Source organism: Melozone crissalis, unplaced genomic scaffold (assembly GCF_028551555.1).
Source record: "Melozone crissalis strain CALT ecotype California unplaced genomic scaffold, PUWL_Pcris_2 ptg000006l_1, whole genome shotgun sequence".
In the NCBI taxonomy this organism is placed as follows: domain Eukaryota; kingdom Metazoa; phylum Chordata; class Aves; order Passeriformes; family Passerellidae; genus Melozone; species Melozone crissalis.
In genome coordinates, this window is record NW_026535784.1 from 17,122,995 (window position 1) to 17,147,519 (window position 24,525).

The following is a 24,525-nucleotide window of genomic DNA, read 5'->3' on the forward strand; positions in this document are numbered from 1 at the left end:
CAAAACTTGTATTCATTAAAAGTGTTAAAGTTGTAAACAAAGCCATTTCTATATGTGCAAGAGAGAAAAATTGAAATTTACCTACCAACATTTGGAAAAGGACCTTACTGGTTTAGAAGCTTTACGTTCTGTATATTTACTGAAAGATGTGTGCTTGTGTACTTGCTGCTGACTGCCAGAATTACAGACACTGAATTAATGTCCTGCAAATATACATGTTTTCAGCTGCTTGCTATACTTTTTACCATGTAAGGATTTTTACAATACATCTTTTTTCTTCCCGACCTTTGAATCTAGGATCAAAGGTTATTTTGGCAGGTGGCACGGAAGTCCCCTATTCCCACAAACCTTTGTTGTTGTACAATGGAGAATTAACTTGTCAGACTCCAAGTGGGAAAACAAACAGTATCTATTTAAGTACTCACGGTTTCCTTGGCAATTTGAAAGACTTTGGACCTGATATGCTGAGACAAATGCTTACTCAGACTCTAATGTTGAAAAGGTACATCTGCATTTTAATTATATTGTATAAATTGTTTTCTTCTGTGCTTATAGTTCAATATATCATATCCTGGTGATTTTAAAGTGTCCTGCTGAATTTTAATAAATCAGATTGATCTGTAAGTTCACATAGCTCTCCAGACCAAGCAAAGTAAATGACCCAGTGATGGTTGGGAGTTTTTTTCACTGTCAAGTAAAAACCTAAAATAATGTTTTTCAAGACTTATTTGGGATTTTGTGACAGTGACTCTGCCGAAACTGGCTGAGGATGCTTCTGTTGTACTCTCCTCCCACTGTAATGAAGCAATGCAAAATTAATATAATGGAAAGAATGCCGGAGTAGGGAAAGCAGATGGTTTCCTAAAAAAGTATGGTAGAAACAGGAGAAATAGAACTGTAAGGAACACATTTGTATTTTTCCATTCTTCCTGATACATCTCTCTCTCCATGGTTTAGAAGTAAATGTCTTCATGTTTTCTCTAACAGAGAGAAAAAAATGTTGAGAGGTAGTTTTGAGTATGATAAAAATAGTTGTAAATTAAGTTGTAAAATAGAGTAAATTAAAATAGTTGTGAATGTGTTTTACCTTCTATAGGTTTTCTGAAGCATGGGAGATTTGCAGGCTTCTGAATGACCAGTCCTGTTGGAATGAGCTGGCCAAAGCTTGCTTACATCATATGGAGGTGGATTTTGCAATCCGTGTTTATCGAACATCTGGTAATGCTGGGATGGTGATGTCACTAGAGCAAGTAAAGGTAAAATATAAAGTCTTACCTAGGAAATATGGTAATTTAATTCCTCTTTAAGCATTGCTGAATTCTTGGGGTTTTTTTTGGGGGGGGGAAAGGGTTGTTTTTGTTCAAACAGAAGTTGAGTTGCTTTCAAGGGATATAGAGGATAAAGTGTCCAAACTACAGACTGTTTGCTTGGTTTTCTCTTGGAGTGTTGCAATCTCTACTGTAATGCACAGTATTTCTTTCTGCATTTGCTTGAGAACAGCAGAACAGAATGTATTCATGTCTCAGGCACTGGGAGGCTCTTATTTCCTTTTGTTATTTTTTAGAAAATGTTGAAGACTGCTATTAAAAAAATTCCAAAATAAAACCAGATTGCATCTGTACATCTAAAAGTGAAATAGTACCTTAAAATTATACTTCTGCAAATTGCTGATTTTAGACAGTGTTAGCTGTAGTGGCACATGAGGGCTTTTTCTGGTTTGTAGAATCCAATACACTTCATTGTAAAATGTGAGGATATTTAGTTTTACTATTTTGCTTTATTTTTCTTACAAGCTTATGTTATTTATACAGTATTTATTTTCTTTTGGACTACTTCTGCACCTATTATGTCTTTCTACAGGGAATAGAAGACCACAACCTTTTAGCAGGACATCTTGCAATGTTTACTAGTGATTTTAATCTGGCTCAGGATTTGTATCTGGCATCCTCCTGTCCTATTGCTGCTCTTGAGGTATTCATTTAAGATGTGTATATTTTCTGCTGGTTTTGTTTCCAGGGTAATGCTGGAGTATTTTACTTTCTGATAATTTTGTCCTTTTATGGTTTTGATCTTGCCATTGTGTGACTAGAATCATAGACTGTCCTGATTTAGAAGGGAACCACAAGGAACATTGAGTCCAACTCCTGGCCCTACACAGGAGAACCCCAAGGGTCGCACCTTGTGCCTGAGAGCATTGTCCAAATGCTTCTGGAACTCCATCAGGCTTGATGCTGTGACTGCTGCCCTGGGAAGCCTGTTACGGTGCCCAGCCACCCTCTGGGTGAAGAACCTTTTCTTGAATGATATCCAATGTAAAACTGCCCTGACACAGCTTCAGGCTGTTCCCTTGGATCCTGTATCTGGGCACCACAGAGAAGAGATCAGTGTCTGCCCCTCATCTTCCCCTCACAAGCGAGTTGTAGACTGTGACAAGATCTCCCCTCAGTCTCCTCCAGGCTGAACAGACCAAGTGACGTCAGCCACTTCTCATATGGCTTCCTCTCAAGGCCCTTCACCATCTTTGTAGGCCACCTTTGGACACTCTGTAATAGCTTTAGAGCCTTCTTATATTGTGGTGCCCAAAACTGCGCATAATATTCAAGATGAGGCTGCACCAGCCCAGAGCAGAGCAGGACAATCCCCTCCCTTGCCTGGCTGACCATGCTGTGCCTGATGCCCCCCAGGACAGGGTTGTCCCTCCTGTCTGTCAGGGCACTGCTGGCTCATGTTCAACTTGTCATGGACCAGGACCCCCTGGTCCCTTTCCAGTATCTCATTCCCCGGGCTGTTTGTACATCCAGACTTGCTCTGTCCCAGGTGCAGAGTCCAGCACTGCCCCTTGTTAAACTTCATACAGTTGGGGAGTGCCCAGTCCTCTAATTTGGCAAGGTTTCTCTGCAGAGCCTCCCTGCCTTTGAGGGAGTCAAGAGCTCTTTCCAATTTAGTGTCATCATCAAATTTATTTATTATACCTTTGGATCCTGTGTCCAAGTCATTTATGAAGATGTTGAAGAGCACAGGACTGAAAATGGAGCCCTGTGGGACCCCACTAGTGGCAGGTCCCCAGTCTGATGTCTCCCCATTCACTATAACCCTTTGTGTCTGACTCATAACCCAGTTGCTCACCCATCCCCTGATGTGTTTATACAGCTGTGGGCTGGACATTTTACAAACTCTATGAGACCATTCAAAGCTTTACTGAAAGCCAAAAAGATTACATCAATTGACTGTCCTTGATCAGCTAAGTGGGTTACCTTCTAATAAAAGGAAATTAAGTTAGTCAAGCAGGACTTTGCTCTCATGAAGTTGTGCTGGCTGTGACCAATGAGTGTGTTGTCCTTGAAGTGTTTTTCAGTAACTCCCAGAGTAATCTTCTCCATAATTTTACCAGGCACTGAAGTGTGACTGACAGGCCTGTCATTTCCACGGTCAACCTAACAGACCTTCCTTCAGGATCTCTCAAATTGCCTGAATCTTTCTAGAATATTAGCTCAATATTTGTATTTAGAATAATTTAAAGTTCAGAATAGAAATCCAAATTTGATACTTGCTTCAGCCAATGTTACTGTTGTTTGTTAATAGATGCGAAAAGATTTGCAGCACTGGGACAAAGCACTGCAGCTGGCTAAGCGCCTGGCCCTGGACCAGATCCCTTTCATATCAAAGGAATATGCAGTGCAGCTTGAATTCATGTAAGTTCTCCTGTGAGGTTGTAGTATAATAGTAGTAAACCAATACTCAAGCTCAATAGAACACAGAACTAAGATATTTCAGATGACTGCATTGCTAAGAGACAATTCAGTGAGGTCTTACAGCTCTAGTATGAGGAAGAGTAGTTTTGCAAACAATCTTTCATGCTAGAGACATGTTAGTAAGTCATAGTTCCTAATTTTGGTATATGTAGGTTCTTTGCCACTGGTAGGTCCACTATATACTATATGCATCATCTACTGCATACTTTGGCGCAGGCAAGTGCTTAGAAAATAGAAAATATCAAAATTATCTAATACTTCTTGCATTGGATGAAAGCCATGCCTTTTGCCTGTCTTTCTTTAAATATCTATAAGCCTTTATTTTCTTAAATCATTTAGGGAGAGGTGTGTCAAATTTCAAGGCTGCCAATCCCTGAAAGACAGAACACATGATATCATTTGACAAGACATCATTTGACATGATTTTAAAGTCTGTTTAATAGTTAACTCTTCCCAGATGATGCCTGGCCTGTTTAATATCTAAGTCAAGAGGAAAAACTTACCTGTTAATAGTTTGTAGACAACTCCCTTCCCTTGGCAGTACACCTGCCATTCAGAGGGAGAGGACACTTGCTGGTCACAGAAGGGAAGGAATGGACACACATGAAACAATGCAACCATCTGGAACTTGAGTTCTGAATATACTCCAGAAAAAAAATTGCCTTTGATTTTGTATTGCAAAAATTCTAAATAATTTCAAAGATTAGTTTCATTTGTCTTCCAGGAAAATCTGGAATAGAGCTGAGACCACTTAGGTGTGTTTTGCAGATAGATTATTTCTATTTTCTGCCTTTCAAGGGAGGTTTATTGGTCCCTGTCGAACAGAATTGAGAGATGGAATTGCCTCTTTGACTAAGAGCTTGATTAAGTCCATAGGAAGTGCCATGACATCCTATGTAAATGTCCACCTCTACATACTTCACAACCTTCTCTGTAGTCATTTTGTATAAATCAAGACAGATACATGCATAATGTGGTAGGAAGTCAAACATCTCTTCCTATTGAAAATATTCTCTGTATAACTTCCAGTTTTCTTTTAGGGGTGATTATGTAAATGCTCTGGCACATTATGAGAAGGGAATCACTGGAAACAACAAGGTAATTCCTTTTTAGTAATGATAGCATTGTACTGTCACAATATACATTAAGTTGTCATGTTTCAGACTCATTTGAATTCCAGATTTTAAATTCAGCTCGAAATTAAATGTTACTAAGTCTGTAATATTTTGTTAGTTTGTTTCAATGCTTGGTTACAGTCTCTTTTGTGACCTGGTGTTTCTAATGTGTACTCTATAGTTACTGCTTTCCATTTGCTTGCCAGTACCAGGAGCACGATGAAGTTTGCCTTGCTGGAGTGGCTCAGATGTCCATTCGAATGGGGGATGTCCGGCGAGGGGTGAACCAGGCCCTGAAACATCCCAGCAGGGTACTAAAAAGAGACTGTGGAACCATTCTGGAGAATATGAAGGTACTCAAGAGAGTTCATATAAGGCTGAATATGTGATTTCACTAGGTTAGTAATTTATTTATGGTCTTAATTTAGAAATTATATTTTAATGGTTTCCAATATTGTAGCAATTTTCAGAAGCTGCTCAGCTGTATGAAAAGGGACAATATTATGACAAGGCAGCATCAGTGTACATCCGGTGTAAAAACTGGTAAGTACAGGTTTCAGGGCAATGGTACATTTCAGAGGATTTTCTGGGGTACTATTTGGAAAAGAATGATTCTCTGAATAGAAAATATGCCTCATTAACTATGTTTCATTAATTTTATTGTTCCAACTTCAGGCTTAAATATTCTCTCAGAAATTTATGTTGTTTTTATATAGTCTATTTACAAATGGCAAATAATTTTTTCCCTTTTTTGTGTGTTTTGTTTAAAGTTTCCTGCAGTTTCAAGTCCTTTGTGGGTGTGTGCACATGCACACGCACACATCCATGCTGAATTTAGTGCACACTGAATATAGTAATTATATTTGTGTAGTTTAATTAATTATATTTCTTAGTTTTATAACATGCATAGCTGAGACTGAGTATTTGGACAGTTGGAAATTATTCAAGAGTAGCCAGTATCATAATTTTCTTTTTTTAAGTAAATTTGATTATTGTGAAGTGTCCATTGGAAAAGTCCAATTTTCTGAGACATTTAAGGACTCAGTTCTGGTCTAATTGCATTTTATGGACTCCTCACATTAGGAACCAATCAGACAGTTCAGTAAGACTTCTTTCATTGAGTGCTCTAAAGGTTAGGTTGGAATATTATGTGCATTTATTTGGAAAATGAAAATTTTATCCCATCTAAGAATTGTCAGTGGTATCAAAATGAGCCAGGAGAGTGGTTGGTGAAGGGGAGTGGCTTGCATCTAATGATAATCTTAATTTGGGAAGTGGGAGGTACAAGTTTTGTTTACTCTTGCAGAGGGAGGTTCAGTTTGAAGAATGCCCATCTTTTAGTCAGAGAGGTGAGATTTAAGGTCAGCCTCTGTTGAGTCTCTCATGTCCTTTGTCCTGAAAGGCCAACTGCTCAGTTTGCTGGTTTTTATACATCTTTCAGGTTACAATTTTAATGCTATGCTTCTTCTGTTGGTTAATCCAAAAACACCTGAGGTAAAAATTGTTGGTCTGGCACTTCTTATGCTCATACACCTCAGACTTAAAAAAAGAGAAGAGACTGTCTTCAAGCCTGTGTGCTCCTAAAGCAATCTTTAATTTCCACTTCTTACAAAGTGCTACTTTTTGAAAATATTAAAATTACTTCAAAGCTTATCCATTATGTTCAGTTTCTTCTATCAGACTCCTTTTCAAGGTTGATATAAATATGCCAGTTTTACCAGAGAAAGCTTGGAACCAGCTGTATTTATTAAATAACTATTATCTTTCTAGGGCAAAGGTTGGTGAACTTCTTCCTCAGGTTTCATCTCCAAAGATTCACCTACAATATGCAAAGGCCAAGGAAGCAGATGGCAGGTACTTTTGAATGCTCTTCTTTAATATAAAACCTATTATTGCTGTTGTTATTATTCTACATGAGTGCTTTTGTAAAATAAATTAAAATGCATACTGAAACTTGGATAAAATAGTCTTGTAAAAATGGATTCCAAAATACGTAAACTAAAGTTTATCCTTTGTGTATTAAAGATTTGAAACATAATCTAAGGACATTCATCTGGTGTCAAAGATGTGTTTCTAATTAATTGTTTTCCAGTCTTTCTAACAAAAATCATCAAAGGTTTTGAAGTACTGAACATCATTCCATTTAGCAGAGTATTCAAGTTCAGTTTGTTTCTAGCAACTCCTCAGCTGTGATTTTAGAGGTCACTCAAAGGGAGAATAATCATGAAAAAAAATTTTTCATTTTAGAATCACATTATTGGTACATCTTAATGGCTGCACTTGCATAATAATAATGCAAAGTTATTAGCTGAAGTGAAAACCCGAGGTAGGTTATATTTAATCACAGAATGCAGTTCCTTCAATCCTTAGTGTAAGTAAACTGCTTCAGAATAATGGTACTTGAAAATATGAAATAGCACCAGACTTCAATGTTTGCAATGATGGGACTAGAAAATACTGTTTCTGTCAATTACATAGTGAAAGAATGAGAAATTTCTTGATCTTGTCTACAGAACAGAAAAGAGGTCTTGTTTTTAAAATTGTGCACTTAGCTATCACGTTTGGTTTTTATTGTTCTCTTGCCCTCCAGGGATTTCATGTGGAAGAGATGAACTGTTTTTAATATATAGCAAAAGAAATGCTGGCAGAGTAGGTAAAAAATAGTATTGTGGTACTCTGCTTTTCATTCTCCTAAGAGAAAATGAAATAGAAACCAAAAACAACATAGTAAATGCAGAGCAATGTGATTACATGCAAACTGAAAGGAAGTTACCACAAAATAATCTCTCAGATATAGAATACTTTGTTTCCTTCACACCATATTATAGAGAGTTATTTACAATTTAAAACTGATGTGGAGCCATTATTTTGCAGGTACACAGAAGCTGTGGTAGCTTATGAACATGCAAAGCAATGGGATAGTGTAATTCGACTATATTTGGATCACCTAAATAATCCTGAAAAGGCTGTTAATATAGTGAGAGAAACACAGTCTCTTGAAGGAGCAAAGATGGTGGCCAGGTAACAATCATATTATGCACATTCAAAGGAGATCTATATCTATTGGGATTTTATGAGGCTTGCTAACATATTAGACTCTGGTTATATGTACTTGGATAGAAACTGTGTAATTCAATTAATTGATTTGAGTTCTCTAAGATTTGGACAACTACATAGGTACTGATTTTTTTTTTTGTTCTTGTTGACTTTTTGAGTAAAATTATATTAACCTGAAGTAATAAGTTTAGACAATAAAAATTGCCATTCTGTATTATTAATACTAAGTTAATTTTAGGAGCCTAGTTAAAACAATCAAGATACAAAATGGATTAGAAGTGTCATACTTGTATGTATGTTATGTACTATATTCCTAAAACATTTGGTGTATTCATTAAGCTAATTAGTACTAAGGTGTTAATTTGTCATTTGGATTAGATTCTTTCTGAGGCTTGGCGACTATGGTTCTGCCATCCAGTTCCTGGTTATGTCCAAGTGTAATAATGAAGCTTTCACATTAGCTCAACAGCACAACAAGATGGAGATTTATGCTGATATCATCAGTGAGTATTCCAGGCTCATAGTTTGCTTACATTGTGTTTTACTGTTCTTTTAGTTAATTTTAACCAATTTGAAATCATAAGACAATGGGTGTTTAGTTTTGTTTCCCATTTCCAGTCATCGTGCCCAGTTTTGGTAACGTGTGTACCTCAGGCCTATAAGCCAGACTTTGCTTTTGGCTTTGCTATCTCTTTGTTTCAAATCTTGCCTGTCCTACAGGTTTTTTTGTTTGTCCATAGAGATAAGACATTTAGACTATTTTCTTGTGCCCATTGACAAATCCCTTTCTTTGGCCTTGATACAAAATGGAGCATTTCAGTGGTACAGTTCTTGATTTTTGTTTCCTTTTCTTTTTCTCTTGGTTCCAGCTCTTTTCTTACATGTCACTTTTTCCCCTTTTCTACTCTTTAAGACCCTTTGTGGCCTCCTTGTGTCTCAGTGAGAATTGGAAAGGAGACCTTACTGAGAAGCTGCCTTTTATCTTAGGCCATCAAGCTAGTCAGAGTCCACCTTGTCAATTTGCACCAAATTTTATAGTTTGTGTGAGGCACCTTTGAAGAGTGACCTACCACCTCTACATATGTTACCTCCCAAATTCTCATGTTTTCAATTAATCTCTTTGTTTAGACGTTGGTTTCTTATTGTGAAGAAACAAAAGCTTGGCAAGAGTTAGCTCGGAGATGTATGGTTACAGGTGATTGTCAAGGTGACCACGATTGTTCTACAGTTTCTTACTTCTATCCAAAATAGGATGTCTCAAGCTGTAATCTAAGTGGGTAGAAAAGGTGTTTAAAACTATCTTTGGAGTAGTGTCTGTCCTTGTTTTACATGTGTACAGCAGAATGGAGTCTTGGTTAGAAGACTTAAGTAGTACTCCCTGCCACCACATGGTTGCATTGTCCCTGATAGCCTTGCTTTGTACAAGTGTGCTTCCATATTCTGAAACTGTGAAAGTGATTCAGGTGATAATCTCATCCTCACTTGCCCTGCTTTATTGTTGCCAGGACATGATGGAAAAATTCATTATCAGATCATAGCAGTACCATTTCATTATGGTTTTTAGAAGAGAATGTAGTGACAGGATGAGGGGGGATGGTTTTAAACTAAAGGAGAGTAGATTTTGATTAGATATTAGGAAAACTTTATTTACTGTGAGAATGGTGAGGCACTGGAAAAGATTGCCCAGAGAAGTTTTGGACGTCTCATCCCTGGAAGGGTTCCAAGGCCAGGTTGGATGGAACTCTGAACAAGGTGGTCTAGCAAAAGGCCCATGGCAGGGAACTTGGAACTAGATGATATTTAAGATCCCATCAAACCCAAATTATTATATTATTCTATGATTCTGTGAAAAACAGAAATCTCATTATGGTGTAAGACCTGTGGAAACAGTTATTAGTCTGACATTTAGTCTGATTAAATAGTAAAAAAATGTGCAAGACATAATTTGAGTCTGTCTGGCTTTGGTTTTCTTTGAATGTCAGTAGAAAAACAAAGTAGAATAGGAATATGTTCATTCAGTAGGGTCTTTATCTTATTTAATAAGAATACCCTGCTGTCACTCAGATCTTTCTGTTGCAGGTTCTGAAAGTACTACCAATGAAGATTATCAGAGCATTGCACTCTATTTTGAAGCAGAAAAGAAACATTTTCAGGCGGGGAAATTTTTCTTGCTGTGTGGTCAATATGGACGGGTCAGTACCTAAAGGATAAGCCAGTGAAAGTGAAATGTTTATAGAAGCTGTTCAAGATACAGTCTTCAGGAAAGGTCATATTAGATTGTGAGTGCCTTAACTGAAGACATACTGATATTTTTTTAAAAGGGTGAAAATGTAAGCGAACTATTTATGTTTACAGTTATCTAGGCTGTGTTCCATGAATGATACATTGCCATGCACACAGGTTTTTCATAGCAGTAGAAGCTTGGGGTGAATCAGTGATATACTATTGTCAATAAATCTCTGAATGTCATGATCTGCAGCAGCAATTTATTACATTTCATTGGCTTGACCAGTGGAGACTTGGTTGCAGAGTAACTAATTCATTTAATTGCTGTAGCATACCTAACTGAAAGCTTTTTTTAAAAAGAGAAAATATGTTAATTGAAGTATGTTGTTAGACACACTTTTGATCAGTTACAAGTCTGTGAACTGATGCTTGTTAGATGTTTGACTTTTGCATACTGAACACATACCAAAAAAAAAAGACTGATTTTTGCAAATTGTGGCCATTGTAGATGACAGCTCCTTCTGCTGTGGCATGGAGGGCTCCGTGACATTAAAAACATCGTCACATTAATCACATTGTGACATTAATTACAGTAATCATTAAGTTGTTCTCACCACATTGCTGTGAACATCTTTCACAGTTAGTGGAGGTGAACACCAGAATTTGACAAAGTCTCAGTTGTTTCAAGAGCAGCTGCTACCTCTGTAGTTGGGATAAGCATTCAGTGTGCCACTTGTCTTATCAAAATGCACAGAGAGAGAACCTGATAAAAATTAGAAAAAAATGAGTTTCATGTATCTCAATTTTAACTTTTCTTCTGTATCATTTTAGGCATTAAGGCACTTCTTGCAAAGTCCAAGCACAGAAGACAATTCAGCTATGGAAATGGCAATTGAAACAGTAAGCAACTTCATTAAAACAAAATATTCTCCATCTTTTTGAGAACTTTACATTCAGTACTATGACATTTTCCCAGCATCACTGAGTGTGTTTGGTTAGATTGCAAATAGAAGGAAAACTGTATCAGTAAAGAAGATATCTAAATATGTCCAAAATTCTCAACACATTAGAAAATAAATACAAACTGCTGCATGTCAAAGCTGATGAACCAAAGAATCATCTGATTTGAACAAACAGAACTAAAAAAATCATATTCTATATCTATCTGGTTTCAGTGCTTTATTGAAAGGCTCCTTATAAGTGAGTTATTTTTCTCTTCTTCTTTCATATCAAATGTCTTGTGTCTTTTTTTTCATAGGTGGGACGGGCAAAAGATGAAACCCTAACAAATCAGCTGATTGACTATCTAATGGGAGAGGGGGATGGCATGCCCCAGGTATTGTATTTTTATCACTGCTGTTGTGTCACATTTCTGTGCTACAAGATATTTTGAGCTTACTTTGTCCTAAAATTCTTGGTAGGCACAGACTGTGCTTTTGCTTTCGTTAGGGAGCAAGACTTTTATGATCATTCCATGAGTCATTCAGTAACTCCAGATTCAGGAATAAAAGAAAGGAAGCAACTGTCTTAGATATAATATTTTTTCTTCAGTCATCTTTATGAAAGCAGGTAGTTGGACAGAGGAGGCCCAAATTAATGCTCATAATAAGAGTAAGAGACAAAACTTTGCTGTTTGTTGTTGCCAGTTTGCCAGCTGGCTGTTGCCTTTCCCAGCTGGACTCTCAACATGTGTTATGTCTCGAGATGAGCTACAGCACTGATCTCTTCCTGCAGGAGCAGAGTTGGTCTGACTTTTGCAGTGGAAGAAAGTAAGGTACAAAGTAGGAGATACAGGTCAAAACCCCAAGGTTGACCAGGCTACAATAGTTCTTGTGTTCAACATCAGTGTAAGGCATAAAATATTGCAGACAGATTTTAAAAATCAGCAACTCCTTTTTGATTTCTGAATGGCCTTGATGATAATAGAGCTTGTTGTACATTCAGTCGTGTTTGGGCTTGAGTTCATGGAATTAAGTGGCTGAACCACTTGAATTTTTACTGCCTGTTACAGCAGACCTGGAATGTGAGCTATCTGGGGAAAGTCAGACCTCAGGTGAGGGTGTTGCAGTCTACTGTCAACTGCTTAGTTAAAGAATTTAGGGTCTCATACAAAGTCATGGTAAATACAGTCAGGTGCAATATTATGTATATGGAAGTATAAATTATGCCTTGCTGAGGGCAATAAGGCTTGGTAATTATGGATATGACAGGGGCTCAGTGCAGTAAGTTGATTTCACCCCTAATATTACAGCTGTGGTTTACAATTCTGTTAGGAAGCTAGAAAATGTCTCTTTCCTCTCTGTATGAATTAAAGGTTTGAGATTTTAGACTTTTAGAGACGTTGGGCATTTGATGGCCAAGCAAACTTTGCTTTTGTAAAAGGTAAAAAAAGGAGAGCCAAACCAAACCTCTATCTCTTTATTATTTACCTCTTACTTTACCTCTAATATGAAATATGAACTTCAATAAAATTATGAGAGAAGCAAAGCATAGCAAAACAAACAGAATTCAACTGCAAGAGCCCAAAGGAAATTAAGCTGTTGGAGGCACTGGATGAAAAACCTATGCACTATCAGTGTAAGCAAGACTAATTCCATATTTGTGCTGGAAGCTGGGTGGAGAGAAATTGTAGCATCCAGTCTCTTTTCTCAGAACAGCAGTCTAGCTGCCTCATTCAAATTCCATGGGAACGAATGTGTAAGGGAAGTGAGCTACAGTATGATCTCCATAGTGAAGAGGTTCTAAAGATTTTAGAAAAGATTTGGGAATTTTTTGAATGCCATTATTGCTATATTTAACATTGTTTTGAACTTCAGTGCAGAGCTTTGTTTTCCTTATTTAAAAGCTCTCTCTTGTTCTTCTGAATGCTTTAATCCAATCTACCATAGTCTCTCTCAGTGAGTAACAAAATTTTACTTTATCCAATCATATAGATTTGCTTTAAAAACAATCATTATCTTCATTATGCTATGGAGACTGTTCTTAAATTTATCAAGCAAGATATTATTGTTTTTAGAAAATAGAAGCTTCTATGTCGTGGCATTTTTGTAAAGCTGAAAGTAAGAGTGAATTTATTGGTAGTCATGCAGCAGAAACTTGCTCCTCATTTCAAACATTGATCTTCAAACCAGATCATTACCGACTGGCTGATTGGTTTAAATCTTTCACAGCCAACAATTTTCTGGCATTTTAATGAAGTGTCATATTATCAAAAGTATTATGCTCACCAAAATTTTGCTACACTATTGTCTGACTAATTATAAACTATTTCTTAGATGTCTGATTATGTCTACTATTGTGTTTGTTAATTTCAACATATATTGTTAATTTGTCATGTGCCCTCTTTCGGGGGACATTAACCAGCAAGGTTCTGCTGTTTTCCATGTGCATATTTTCTGAGTACATACATTTTAAAAAGAAAATTAAACTAAAATTATGAATATCTAATACTAAATCAGATTGCAATACCAAATTTTCCAAAGACCTTAGGAAACGTATTGTATTAGAAAATCCTTTCCTGCATTTTCTGCTCCTTAACTTACTGATTTTAAAGGTAGGAGTATCAAAGTAAAACATGGGAATATTTTTTCTTGAATTACTTTCAATTTTTTCTGTTTTTTCTTTTTTTTTTTCCTTTTTTCTATTTTTTCTTTTGGAGGGATAAGTATTTAAAATATATTATTTAAGTCAGATATAATTAGGAACATGGCAAACACCATATAAGACCACTGGTCCATGCTGGGACAGGATCATTTCCTGCTGCAGCAGGAGAAAGGGGAGAAGCAGCCTGGGTGGGATAGTGCAGTTTTCTGCTAATCATCAATGGAATGGCCATCTGTGGCCATTAGGTGATATCAGAAGTTGGAAAGAATTATAACCCACTAATTTTATTAGTTTTTCGTTTACTCCACTAAGGGAATAGCAGTTTTTCTTTTTAAGGCAGTTTACAGTGGATAATTAATATCTGTTAATGTAAGTAGTTGCAGTTACTTTATTATCGAGTTAACTATTACATTATTCTTAAGTTACAATTCTTAATGATGTTCTGATCATGTGTTGCTTAAAATTCCATCATTAATTTAGCAGTAATTCCTTTTGGTCACCTCAAGTTTTTCCTTGTATTCAAGTTAGAAAGAAGTCTAATTTTGTCTTCTCTTTTCTTTCCATGTGCACTTCTTTCTCTCTTGCTTTCATTTCCGTGATTTTTTTTCTTTGTAATTCTTTCTTTGCTTAAGTACAGTCTAATCTTTGCAGTCATCTTCTCTACGAGGAAATATCTTTATATCTTTAATATATCTGTTCCCTTGAATTTCTGCTTTTTTTTTGCCGTGCCTGAGCCTTACATACAAAACACACACAGTATTCCAGAGAATAACACAACATTGATTAATACAATTATTGTTGTAGTAATTTTTATACCATTTTAATATAGAATACACTTTAGGTGTTTGGATTTACTACTAATATTGCAGAATTGGCTGGTTTGTATTTTTTTGCTAAGCTCTCCAAGAAGTTGCCAGTGTCATCTTTTTTTTTTTATTTTTACATTTAAGTTGGAACCATACCATTATATACAATATTTAGCTTAATTTAATTCCAATTTACTAGTTATAAGATTATCATGTACAGGCTTTATTTTTATTGACCCCATTTTAGAAATCACTGCTAATGATATAAAATAGTGACACTCATCCAATTTTTTTGCTCTTAATATTTCCTTTTCAACATAAGCAAGGTCATTTTATTTTGCTTTTTATTTTTTATACTTCTTTAATAGCAATAAATAGAATATTTTTTTATATTTACTTTTTTTCTATTCTTTCTTTTCTATTCCTATATTTTATTTTGTATTTTTAGGAATTACCTCTTGAGGATTTCCTCAGTCCCAATTTTCTCAAAACCAAGCAAACTCTGATTTCTTATCAAAGAACAATTCTTTCTCTCATTGGTATTTTTTTTAGTAGTCTTCTAGACATTTGAGTACACTTACAAAAATAGAACTCATGTTTGTTTTCTGCAATACTGCCATCCTGTTTTTTGGTTTTGTTTTTAAATTATTTCACTAATTTGCCTGCTGTTAGATTGCCAGTTTTTGGGTGAACTGTTTGCTGCATTTGCCATTCTTGAGTTATATAATTATCAAAAGTTCCTGGTGTAGCAAATCATAAATTTTATGCTTCTTATTCAGCTAGTTGTCCCCTAATTTTCAATTTTTTAGTTCTCTTGGATGCCCACCATCTGGTCCCAGAACAATACATTCATTGGGGGCCAGATTTTGTCATGTGCATCCACACTAAGCAATGTCTGCATCCAGATCCGTAACACAATTTAAGCATTTCTGGCAAGACTTCTATTTCTAAAAGGAGTCCCTGGGTTCTTTTCTGACACTGTCAATGCCCACACAGCTGGAGCTGTTTGGTTTCCCCCTGTACAACTCTCTGTGTGCATGGTAGTCTGTGGCTTTCTGCACCCTCCTGCCAGGGCTTGGCCAGCACCTGCCAGCACTGCCTTCCCCGGGCCCTTGCTGTGGCTGTTCTGTGCCTGGGCAGCAGCCAAACCCTGCAGGGGTTCATACAGAGAGCTCTTCATGGAGCAGGCTTGTCTGCTTTCTTTGGAGGGTGTGCTGCTGGGATGAGCAAGTCAAGAAAGGGAATACAGCAGTATGAATTTGGTCAGTACTAACTGCTTTTGTATGGTTTCATTCAGGATGCCAGGTACCTGTTCCGCTTGTACATGGCCCTGAAGCAGCACCGAGATGCTGCCAGAACTGCCATAATAATTGCCAGGGAGGAGCAGTGTTCAGGTAAGTCTGTTTTCTCTGATGTGATGGCAACTCTCATGCTGCCTCCTTAGGTGCCCTACTTAGGGTGCTGTTATTTGTGTAGAATTCTACTTAGAGAAGACATGTACTGGTGCTTTTAATCATATTCAAGTTCAGTTTTGAATTTGGAAGTAGACTTGGAGAAAACCTGTGGACTCACACTGTTATATTAAATACTGGGGGGAAAAGAAACTTCTGGAAAATAACTGTGTTCTTGATACATTCAAGTAAACATAGTGATTGAGACAGCCTGTGGCTTTACCTTTCTGTCTACTACAGGTCATAGAATTGCTATTTCTGCAAATGGTTTCTGGGTTGGTACTGATCTTTTATCAGTGGAAAATTGGCAGAGGAGTTGATTTCTGTTGAAGGACTAGACATATGCTTACTTTAAGCTTGGTTTTCTTTGTAATGGGTTGCTAAAGTTAGAAAAAAATAAGAAGAGAGAGGGCTAGTAGCAAAATAGCTGCCACCTCCATTATTCACTCTTCTCTGTAGCCATGGCAACAACCCTACCATAACACTGCTTGCTTTTCATTTCAATTATGTAAAAGAAAAATCTATAGAGGAAAAATAGCAGTCTTGGGAATAACCCAGGCAAATTAACATTTATGGGCTGCTCCTTGGCTGCTCCTCAGCACTGGGCTAAGGAGTGGAAAAACCTCTGAAACCCTTGGCAAGCAAATCTCCCAATTCATCATAGAAGTGAATAATGTATTTGTGCTAATTATATAAGCAGGAAATGCAAAGGCTCAAGGGTTTAAATATTTATTAGCATCTCTGAATCTGAAAACTTGTATCTAAAATGCAGTATCCCATGGTGTATTTCATATTCCCTAGTAGTATAAATATGTTCTGCAACAGTGTAATAAGAAGCTCCATGTTTGTCTCATCAAAAGCACCAATCTTGCAGTAACTGTTTCTTCTGGAGAGGCAATTTTACATCAGCATCCTCTTTCTTCCGCAGATTTCAGTGAGCTTGATTGTGAAATTTGCACAATATAGTTTGTTCTTTCCTTAAAAATCCATCCAATTATAATATTTAAGTCATACTGCTTGGTATTTTTCTTTGGGAATGCCATTTTAAGTGCAGTTTTGCTTGAAGTTGTTTTTATGTAATCACGTGATTTTAAGACTGTATTATATTGAGAGTCAGCAATAGAATATAAAAGAATAATGTTGTTTTCCAGCAAGTAATTCTGAAGTGACATTTAGCTGTCTCACACAAATTTCACCAGTTGCCAGTTAGATTCAATTGTAGCGTATAACAAACATTACAAATTGCTCTGTAGAGTGAAAACATCTGCTGATAGAGAAATACAGGGAGGCAAAGGAGAATGTTTGCTGAAATAACTAGAATTTCCTTTAAATGCCTCCAGCTGTGAAGAGTATGACTTTCTCAGCCTCTATGAATGCAAAAAATCCCAAAACAATCAGCAAAATAACCCCAAAACAAAACAAGAAAAAAACATCTTAAGAATAGACTAATTGCAAAACACTACTTGATTTCAGCTACATTGATTGTTTAATGAAATCCTGTGGTTTCAGGACAATCCTTGATCATACCTTGAAACAGCACAACCTAGTGAAATAACATTCAAGTTTTAACTATCCCTTGACAGGTTTTGGGTTTGGTTGCAGAGGCAAGGAGTTGCCAAAGTAAATGATCAAGTTAAAGTATACTAAATTAATATTTAAAAAGTGGCTTTTGAATATCTGACATTGAAGGAGAACAACAACAACAAAAAAATCTTTAAATGCTCTAAAAACATCTTCCACTTTTAAAGTTCATTATATAAATTGCCATCATATTTATATATCATATATATTTTGCTACTGTTTAGATTACTTCTCCTAGTGTAATTTTTTTTTTTTAAACTTCCTGGCTGATATTGTTTAGGATACTGTGACAAACACCTACTTGTGGCTTTCCAAAGAAATTGTCACGCAGTGATTTTATTCAAAGGATCAGCATAACTTCTGCTTCCCTATATTTCATTAGTAAAGATACTGTTATGAAAAATTTAAATTTACTGTTAATTGTTGGGGTTTTTTTCTTAAGGAAACTATCGAAATGCACGTGATGTTCTTTTCAGTATGTATTCAGAGTTAAAGACCCAGAAGATTAAAATTTCCTCTGAGATGGCTACAAACCTTATGATTCTACACAGCTATATTTTAGTGAAGGTAAGGATGTGTAAGTTGCAGTGTCTGATTTATTGAACTGTATGTATGGATGGTCTGTGTACATAAATTATATTGTCATATAGATTGTATCACAGAATCCAAGTGCATGCCAACAGCAAGCTTCAGGAGGACAATCCATAGTTGTTTCTGCCTCTTTGAGTAGGGTATTCTTTTTTTAAATACTGGATAATTGAAAATTACATATGGCTTCCTGTTTTTCTTTTGCATTCATGCTTACAAATACTATGCTACAACTATTTATTATTGTTGCTGTTGTTGTATTTGAGGTTATTATCCATAAGTAGATCACTGCTTTTCTGTAAATGAAGTTTAGCAGGGGCTCAAATGATTTCTCTTTGTTAACCCATGGATGCCCATCAGGATATCCATTCCTACAGCCAGCTTTGGCCTCCCTCTCTACCAGCAGTGAGGCAAGAGCTGCAAGTGCTGGGCTGAAGGCCAGAAGGACTGGAGAAGGGCCATGCTGAGGTCTCTGGTCCCTTCTGTGGTCAGCTCTCCTCAGTTTCATGAAGGAGCTGTTGGCATGCAGCTCCCAGCAGGATGGATGCATGCCAAGAGCAGGCTGCAGGAATTCCTCTCCCCCATGGCTGCAGTAAATGTGGTTTGTGTGCTGTGTTCCAGATTCACGTGAAACGTGGTGACCACATGAAGGGAGCGCGGATGCTCATACGTGTGGCCAACAACATCAGCAAGTTCCCATCACGTGAGTGCTGACAGCAGAGGAGCTGTGCTCTACAGGGGGCAGCTCATTAATCAGCACTGCCCTGCAAGGTTCATCCACCCCTGTCATCCTGTGGGCAACAACAGAGTGTGACTGCACAGTGTGCTCTGCATGCTCCTCCAGGCAGCTCTCCCATACACAGTGCTGTGATCCTCACCCACTTCAATCTGTGCTCACTTTGCTGCAGTACTGAGCAGCCTCAGCCACACACAGTCTCAGGACTGTGTGTAATGAACTGACTGGTTCTGGAACTTCCTCACCAATTTTTAATTGATCTTTTTTAAAAGTTATTTTTGGGTACATGGAAAATGTAGACTAAAAAGTAGGCTTTAAAGAGTGCAGACAGGATTTGAGAGGAATGGCTAAAATCAAAACATTCCTGCTGCCATGCTGAGCTTCAGGAGTGTGAGGCAGTGGGAGTTGAAACCATGGTTTTCCTGTAGATGGTTCCAGGAATGCCCCGTATTGTACAACTGTGTACCATGACAAAGAAGAAAAATAGTCTTTTTTCATCAGTACTTTATTAGCTGTATTAGCTTAAAGGTTTTAAACATTAATATTGGTAAATATTTGACATAATTGTTTCATTTGATTACAGATATTGTGCCAATCCTGACTTCAGCTGTGATTGAGTGTCACCGAGCAGGATTAAAAAACTCAGCCTTCAGTTTTGCTGCTATGTTGATGAGACCTGAGTATCGGAGTAAAATAGATCCAAAATACAAAAAGAAAATTGAAACAATGGTCAGGTGAGTGATGTTAATCAAATGCACACAGTTTCAAGGCTTTACTGTTTTTTACTGTTTATGTTTTTGCTCATAAAGCCTGTAGAGTGTTTTCACATTAATTCACTGTCTTATATTTGAAAGGCTAAGAACCATTTTCCACCCTTCTTTGAGATTTAAAGACTTTCTTTGAATGTGATAAGCCTTAAATGCAATGTGCATTTAAAATGTTTCCTAACCAGCAATAGTGTTTTCCATCTTCTCCCTACAAACACAAGTGCAGCCACAGAGCCTTAGTTGGTTTCTATTTGAGAATCCACAGCCAGAATCCACCACAAGCTACTACAGCAGCAGCATTGTGCTCTTCTGTGATTTAGATGACTAAATTGCTAAGATAAAAAAGAATGGGAGGGCAAATAAAATATAGGAGTTCCTGGCATTTTCTTCCTTATCTGAAGTTTTATTTTGATCCTAGTCAATATTTTCTGCCAGAGGAGGAAGCATAGGTAATAGTAGAACAGTAGGGCAAGCATATGTAACACTTTTTTCATTTATTCTACTTGTCTCTAACCAAGGCTCAGGGACTTGCTGAGCTCATACTGATGCTTTAGGTATTTATTTGTGAAGTCTGTAAGCTCTCCATGAGCTTATCCAATCACTCTGCTTAAACAAAATATTTAATATTTAATTTAAATGTACATATTTAATGACAGTTGATTCCTAAAACAAGTTCCATTGTGTCAAGACTGGTCTTAGCTAGTTAAGGCCTCGTAGGTTTTCCTCTTGGGAGAGATTTACCCTTTTCTGTGTAATTTATGATTTTAAACATGATTTATTTATTTCCCTTCTATCAGTTTTATCTTTTCAGGACCTAAAGAGTCTCAGCTTACATAGCTTTTTATGGATACTGGTTTTTATGGTGTTTCTCTGAAATTCTTACATTCTTCTGCCTTTCTGGAGGCAGTTAGAAGCTGTATGATCTTACCATGAAAACAGTTTTTTCTTACTCCCATTCTTTGTGGTCCCGCCACAGAAAAACTCTGAAATAAGGAAACCATAACTTTATAGTCAATACATATAGACTCTGAGTTTTGAAATCTTGTAAAGTATTAGGATTAGTTACACCTTTTAAAAGATAGTGGTGTTTCTAATTAAATGGAAAGTTATCTATTATTTCTGAGTTGACATAATTGTGATGAAGATTGGGTGATAGTTAAAAGGAAGGAGCTGATAGAATGTAAAATAACAGCTGGAAGTTATGCAAGTAACTCAAAGGAAGAACACTTGCTAAATATCAAAGGCATTAGAAACCAGCTTTAAAGTTCAAACAGCTTGAGGGTTTTATTCACAGCTGTATCTCTGTTTTAGACGTCGGGACACAACTGAGACAGAAGAGCCAACCACAGCCTGTCCCTACTGTGCTTTCCAGCTCCCAGAGTGTGAACTTCTGTGTCCCAGCTGTAAAAACAACCTTCCATACTGCATTGCAACTGTGAGTGCCTGCTGTGCTTTCTGCAGTGTGACAGTAAAGGCAAAGCTGCTTTCCCTTCTAAAAATAAGTTCATTTGAACTTCTTCAGTTTGCTAGTGGATCCAAGCCAGATATTTTTATGCATTTATGGGTTTTTCTAATCTGTTGCCAAATTTCTTTTTGTCTTTGACTATTGTAAGAGTGTCCTCACTCACTACCTACAAGTAGCAGGCACTTGAGGGTGCCAGTAAATTCAGGAAGACATTCTGGGAGACTTCAGCTTCCTGAGAAAGCAGGTGCAGCACCAGGAATCCCCAGCACACACATTTGGTGTAGTTGGTGCACTGAGGAGAACACAGGCTACTGCTGCTGCTGCCTTCCCAGCTCAGCCATTTGCCCAGGGGCTCAAGTGCTCAGAGAACTAACAGAAGTCCCTCTTTCCTTTTCCATGTACAAGAGCTTGTGGAGGTCACAGCTCACGTCCCCTAAGCTACCAAGACTTAAAATTAAAAAACAAAAATTGAAAACAAACCAACCGAACAAAAAAAATCAACAAAACTTCAGAAAGCTCTTTTGGGAAATTAGGTGCATCCAATGCTAATGCTTCAGGCAGTGACCTCAGCATTTCTCACATTACTCATCTTTACAGAAATGAGAAGTTCTACCATTTTTTGTTTCTTTAAAGTGTACTGAAAATGAAGGGATGACATGCATTCTATATAAGTTCCTGTACAGCTACTGTATAACTAATATAGTTTTTACTGGGTTCATGTGAATTGTTATACTATAATTGCAGGAAAAAAAAGAGAACTTACTTGAACAGGGAACAAATGTTGAGTTAACATTCTTTATTAAAACTAAAGAATTAAGTCTCACAAAAAAATTAATATCCATTATATGGGGGTCTTTTTGTTCTATTGGTTTAGCAGAATAAGATGACAGGTATACTTTAGAAGTAATATCTTTAGGAAAACAAAGGATTTTAAATAGAACTTTATGAGCCAAACACAAGGTACATGTTAATGTATGTTACACAATATTTATTTAGGCTCCATCTTGGCCACAGTTTGTTTATGTCACAGTGTTTGCAGATATTAGGACTGTGGCATTTTCAAATATCAAACCAGAGTCAGTGTCAAAACAGTCTGCTGTTGCATATTGTATTAGAGCATAAATCTCTCAGTATGGTCAAGGTGCTGCTGTGTTTTTTTACAGTATTAAAAAGATACATATAAATTCCTTCTATCAAAAGTAAACTAGTAAACTGTAGCAAAAAAAAGAAAGTGTAGAGTAAAGAGGCAAAGGCCAGGCAGGCTCACAAATGAGTGCTGAATGTGACCTACTGGGCTCAGGTGCTGTGGCTTTTGGGGGCATTTTTGGTATGTTACATACAACACCAAAAATGCCAGCAGATTTAGGTACAGCTTTGGGTACAGATCTACAGATAGCATTCTAGAATTGCCAAACAAGAAGAATTTTAAACACTGAAATTCAGTATATTCCTAGATTTTCATTTTAAAAAGAGGAATGCAAATGATAACACTGCATCTGTGAGAGCTCCTTTTCTAGTTACAGAATTTACACAGTAATCAAGCTACAGTAACACTATGTGGGGCTTTTAATTCAAGATGTTAGTTGCTGAGGCTTTCTCATAGTAACAGGTCCAAAGGAAATGCGCTGTAGGCAGGCAGCACTTGCCCCTCAGTTACCAGCAGTTTCTGTCTGCAGGGTCGGCACATGGTGCGCGATGACTGGACAGTTTGCCCACACTGTGACTTTCCTGCCCTCTACTCGGAATTCAAGAAGTAAGTTGGGATTTTTTTCTATTGCAGTATTCCAATGTTTCTTCATGTTTTAGCAGCTAATGGATCATTTGGTACTAAAAACATGTAATAGGGCTGGGCTGGGTGGAAGAATTCCCCTTACTTGGTAATTGCACCTTAGACTCTCAGAGAACTTTGCTTCAAAGTTGACCAAAAAGATAGGATATGATAAAAGAACTGGGCCAGGGATGCAGGGCTCCAACTGGAACAGTAATGAAGATGGATGGTGAGCTTGTGTAAGTTCTCAGATCTGTCCAGGAAGAAGGCCTGAGATGGGGGGAGGGCAGGAACACAGACACATCAGCAATCACCAAAACCAACAAAGTGCACATAGAATTGGGTACAGACTAAGACAGCAAAAATGTCTTGTCCCTCATAATCACATGTGACAATGGGTTAGCTCTGTTCCAGTATCAGCAAAACCTCCTTTGTTATATGTTTAAATGCAAACAGCAGCCTTCCTCATGTGGTTCTCAAATGCTGAAAACGTAGACAGAAGCAGCCATTGCTCTGACCTGCACTTGTTACAAGCACTGGTCAGAACTCTGGTCTAGGCTTTGTGCCTCAGGCCCAACTTCCTTTGAAAAATGTTAGAATTTGCTTTTGACCAGTTACCCTTCCTTTAAAACAGCCTGTTACAGACTGAAAATGTGTGTCCCATGTGTTCTGAAAGGATTAACATTGCTGATCTTAAGAAAATAAATGACTGCACAGAGTACCTTAAACTAGAAGATGAGGACCAGTAAATTCAGGTATGGCCTACAGTCTGTACTTACTTAACAGGGTTCATTCTAGACAGCTCTGGAGTTTTTCCTAGTAAGGAATCTTACCTAGGAGCCTGGGTCAATGCCTCAGGTAACTTGAGACCTAATTCTATCACCTGTTTGCCCTCAGGCACACAAACATCAGTAGGTTTTGCTACTGCAACTTACCTGGTTGTTAAATTGTGCTTTAACTCAGTTTACCTCTATGACTACATTAACATCCCCGAACTGTTGTGGTTTGGAACATGTTCCTGAACACCAGGTGTGCTTGAGTAGCACAGAGAAGTTTGAAGATCTCAGCATCATCCAAACTTCCCCAGCTCTTCCAGCACAGGTTTAAGTGTGGGGGGAGAGAGAGCAAGAGGGGCACAAACTGGAAGGAGCAAATCTAAAATGCAGGTTACATTATCTTAACTTGCCTATTTAACAGAATCTATCCCAGGAAACAGCAAGTACTGGCCTGAAATACTCATCCTTCTAAGAATGAGAGCATGGCTCTGTCTATACCAAAGACTTAGATCCAGGACTTCAGTTGTTTTTTTTTTAATGGTAACTGAAAATGAGTTAACAGTGTTCTTCAATAATGTTAATAGTTTCAATAATTGCAATTTACTACTGCAAACACCTTATGTGAAAACTGAGCTGTACGTCACAGTAATGTACTCAAGTTCTTTTGGGGAATTTTTAGATTATTTTATTTTTCCTGATCTGCTATTATATCTCAGAATATAATTAACCACCTCTGTTTATTTCCAGAACTGCTTGTGTTGGCTGGCAAGCAGCAAGGGAAGCTCTATCACTACATCACACATCTCTTCCCCAGGCCTAATAACAGCCATGTCA

The 24,525-nt window shown here is 37.3% G+C and overlaps 1 protein-coding gene across 2 annotated transcripts in view; it reads left to right on the top strand.

Moving 5' to 3' along the window:
• WDR19 (WD repeat domain 19) overlaps positions 1 to 24,525 on the top strand; it is a 39,400-nt gene extending 14,875 nt beyond the window's left edge. For both annotated transcript variants that reach the window (XM_054295687.1, XM_054295688.1), the window contains 21 exons: positions 298 to 502; positions 1,097 to 1,256; positions 1,861 to 1,971; positions 3,583 to 3,692; positions 4,793 to 4,850; positions 5,074 to 5,220; positions 5,328 to 5,410; positions 6,638 to 6,721; positions 7,742 to 7,888; positions 8,303 to 8,427; positions 10,004 to 10,116; positions 10,982 to 11,050; positions 11,409 to 11,486; positions 15,857 to 15,953; positions 18,034 to 18,158; positions 18,801 to 18,882; positions 19,499 to 19,649; positions 20,994 to 21,117; positions 22,824 to 22,900; positions 23,550 to 23,670; positions 24,439 to 24,525. In XM_054295687.1, coding sequence (XP_054151662.1) covers positions 298 to 502; positions 1,097 to 1,256; positions 1,861 to 1,971; positions 3,583 to 3,692; positions 4,793 to 4,850; positions 5,074 to 5,220; positions 5,328 to 5,410; positions 6,638 to 6,721; positions 7,742 to 7,888; positions 8,303 to 8,427; positions 10,004 to 10,116; positions 10,982 to 11,050; positions 11,409 to 11,486; positions 15,857 to 15,953; positions 18,034 to 18,158; positions 18,801 to 18,882; positions 19,499 to 19,649; positions 20,994 to 21,117; positions 22,824 to 22,900; positions 23,550 to 23,664 — 2,261 coding nt within the window. In that variant the 3' untranslated portion in view covers positions 23,665 to 23,670; positions 24,439 to 24,525. The remainder of the gene's footprint in view (positions 1 to 297; positions 503 to 1,096; positions 1,257 to 1,860; positions 1,972 to 3,582; positions 3,693 to 4,792; positions 4,851 to 5,073; positions 5,221 to 5,327; positions 5,411 to 6,637; positions 6,722 to 7,741; positions 7,889 to 8,302; positions 8,428 to 10,003; positions 10,117 to 10,981; positions 11,051 to 11,408; positions 11,487 to 15,856; positions 15,954 to 18,033; positions 18,159 to 18,800; positions 18,883 to 19,498; positions 19,650 to 20,993; positions 21,118 to 22,823; positions 22,901 to 23,549; positions 23,671 to 24,438) is intronic.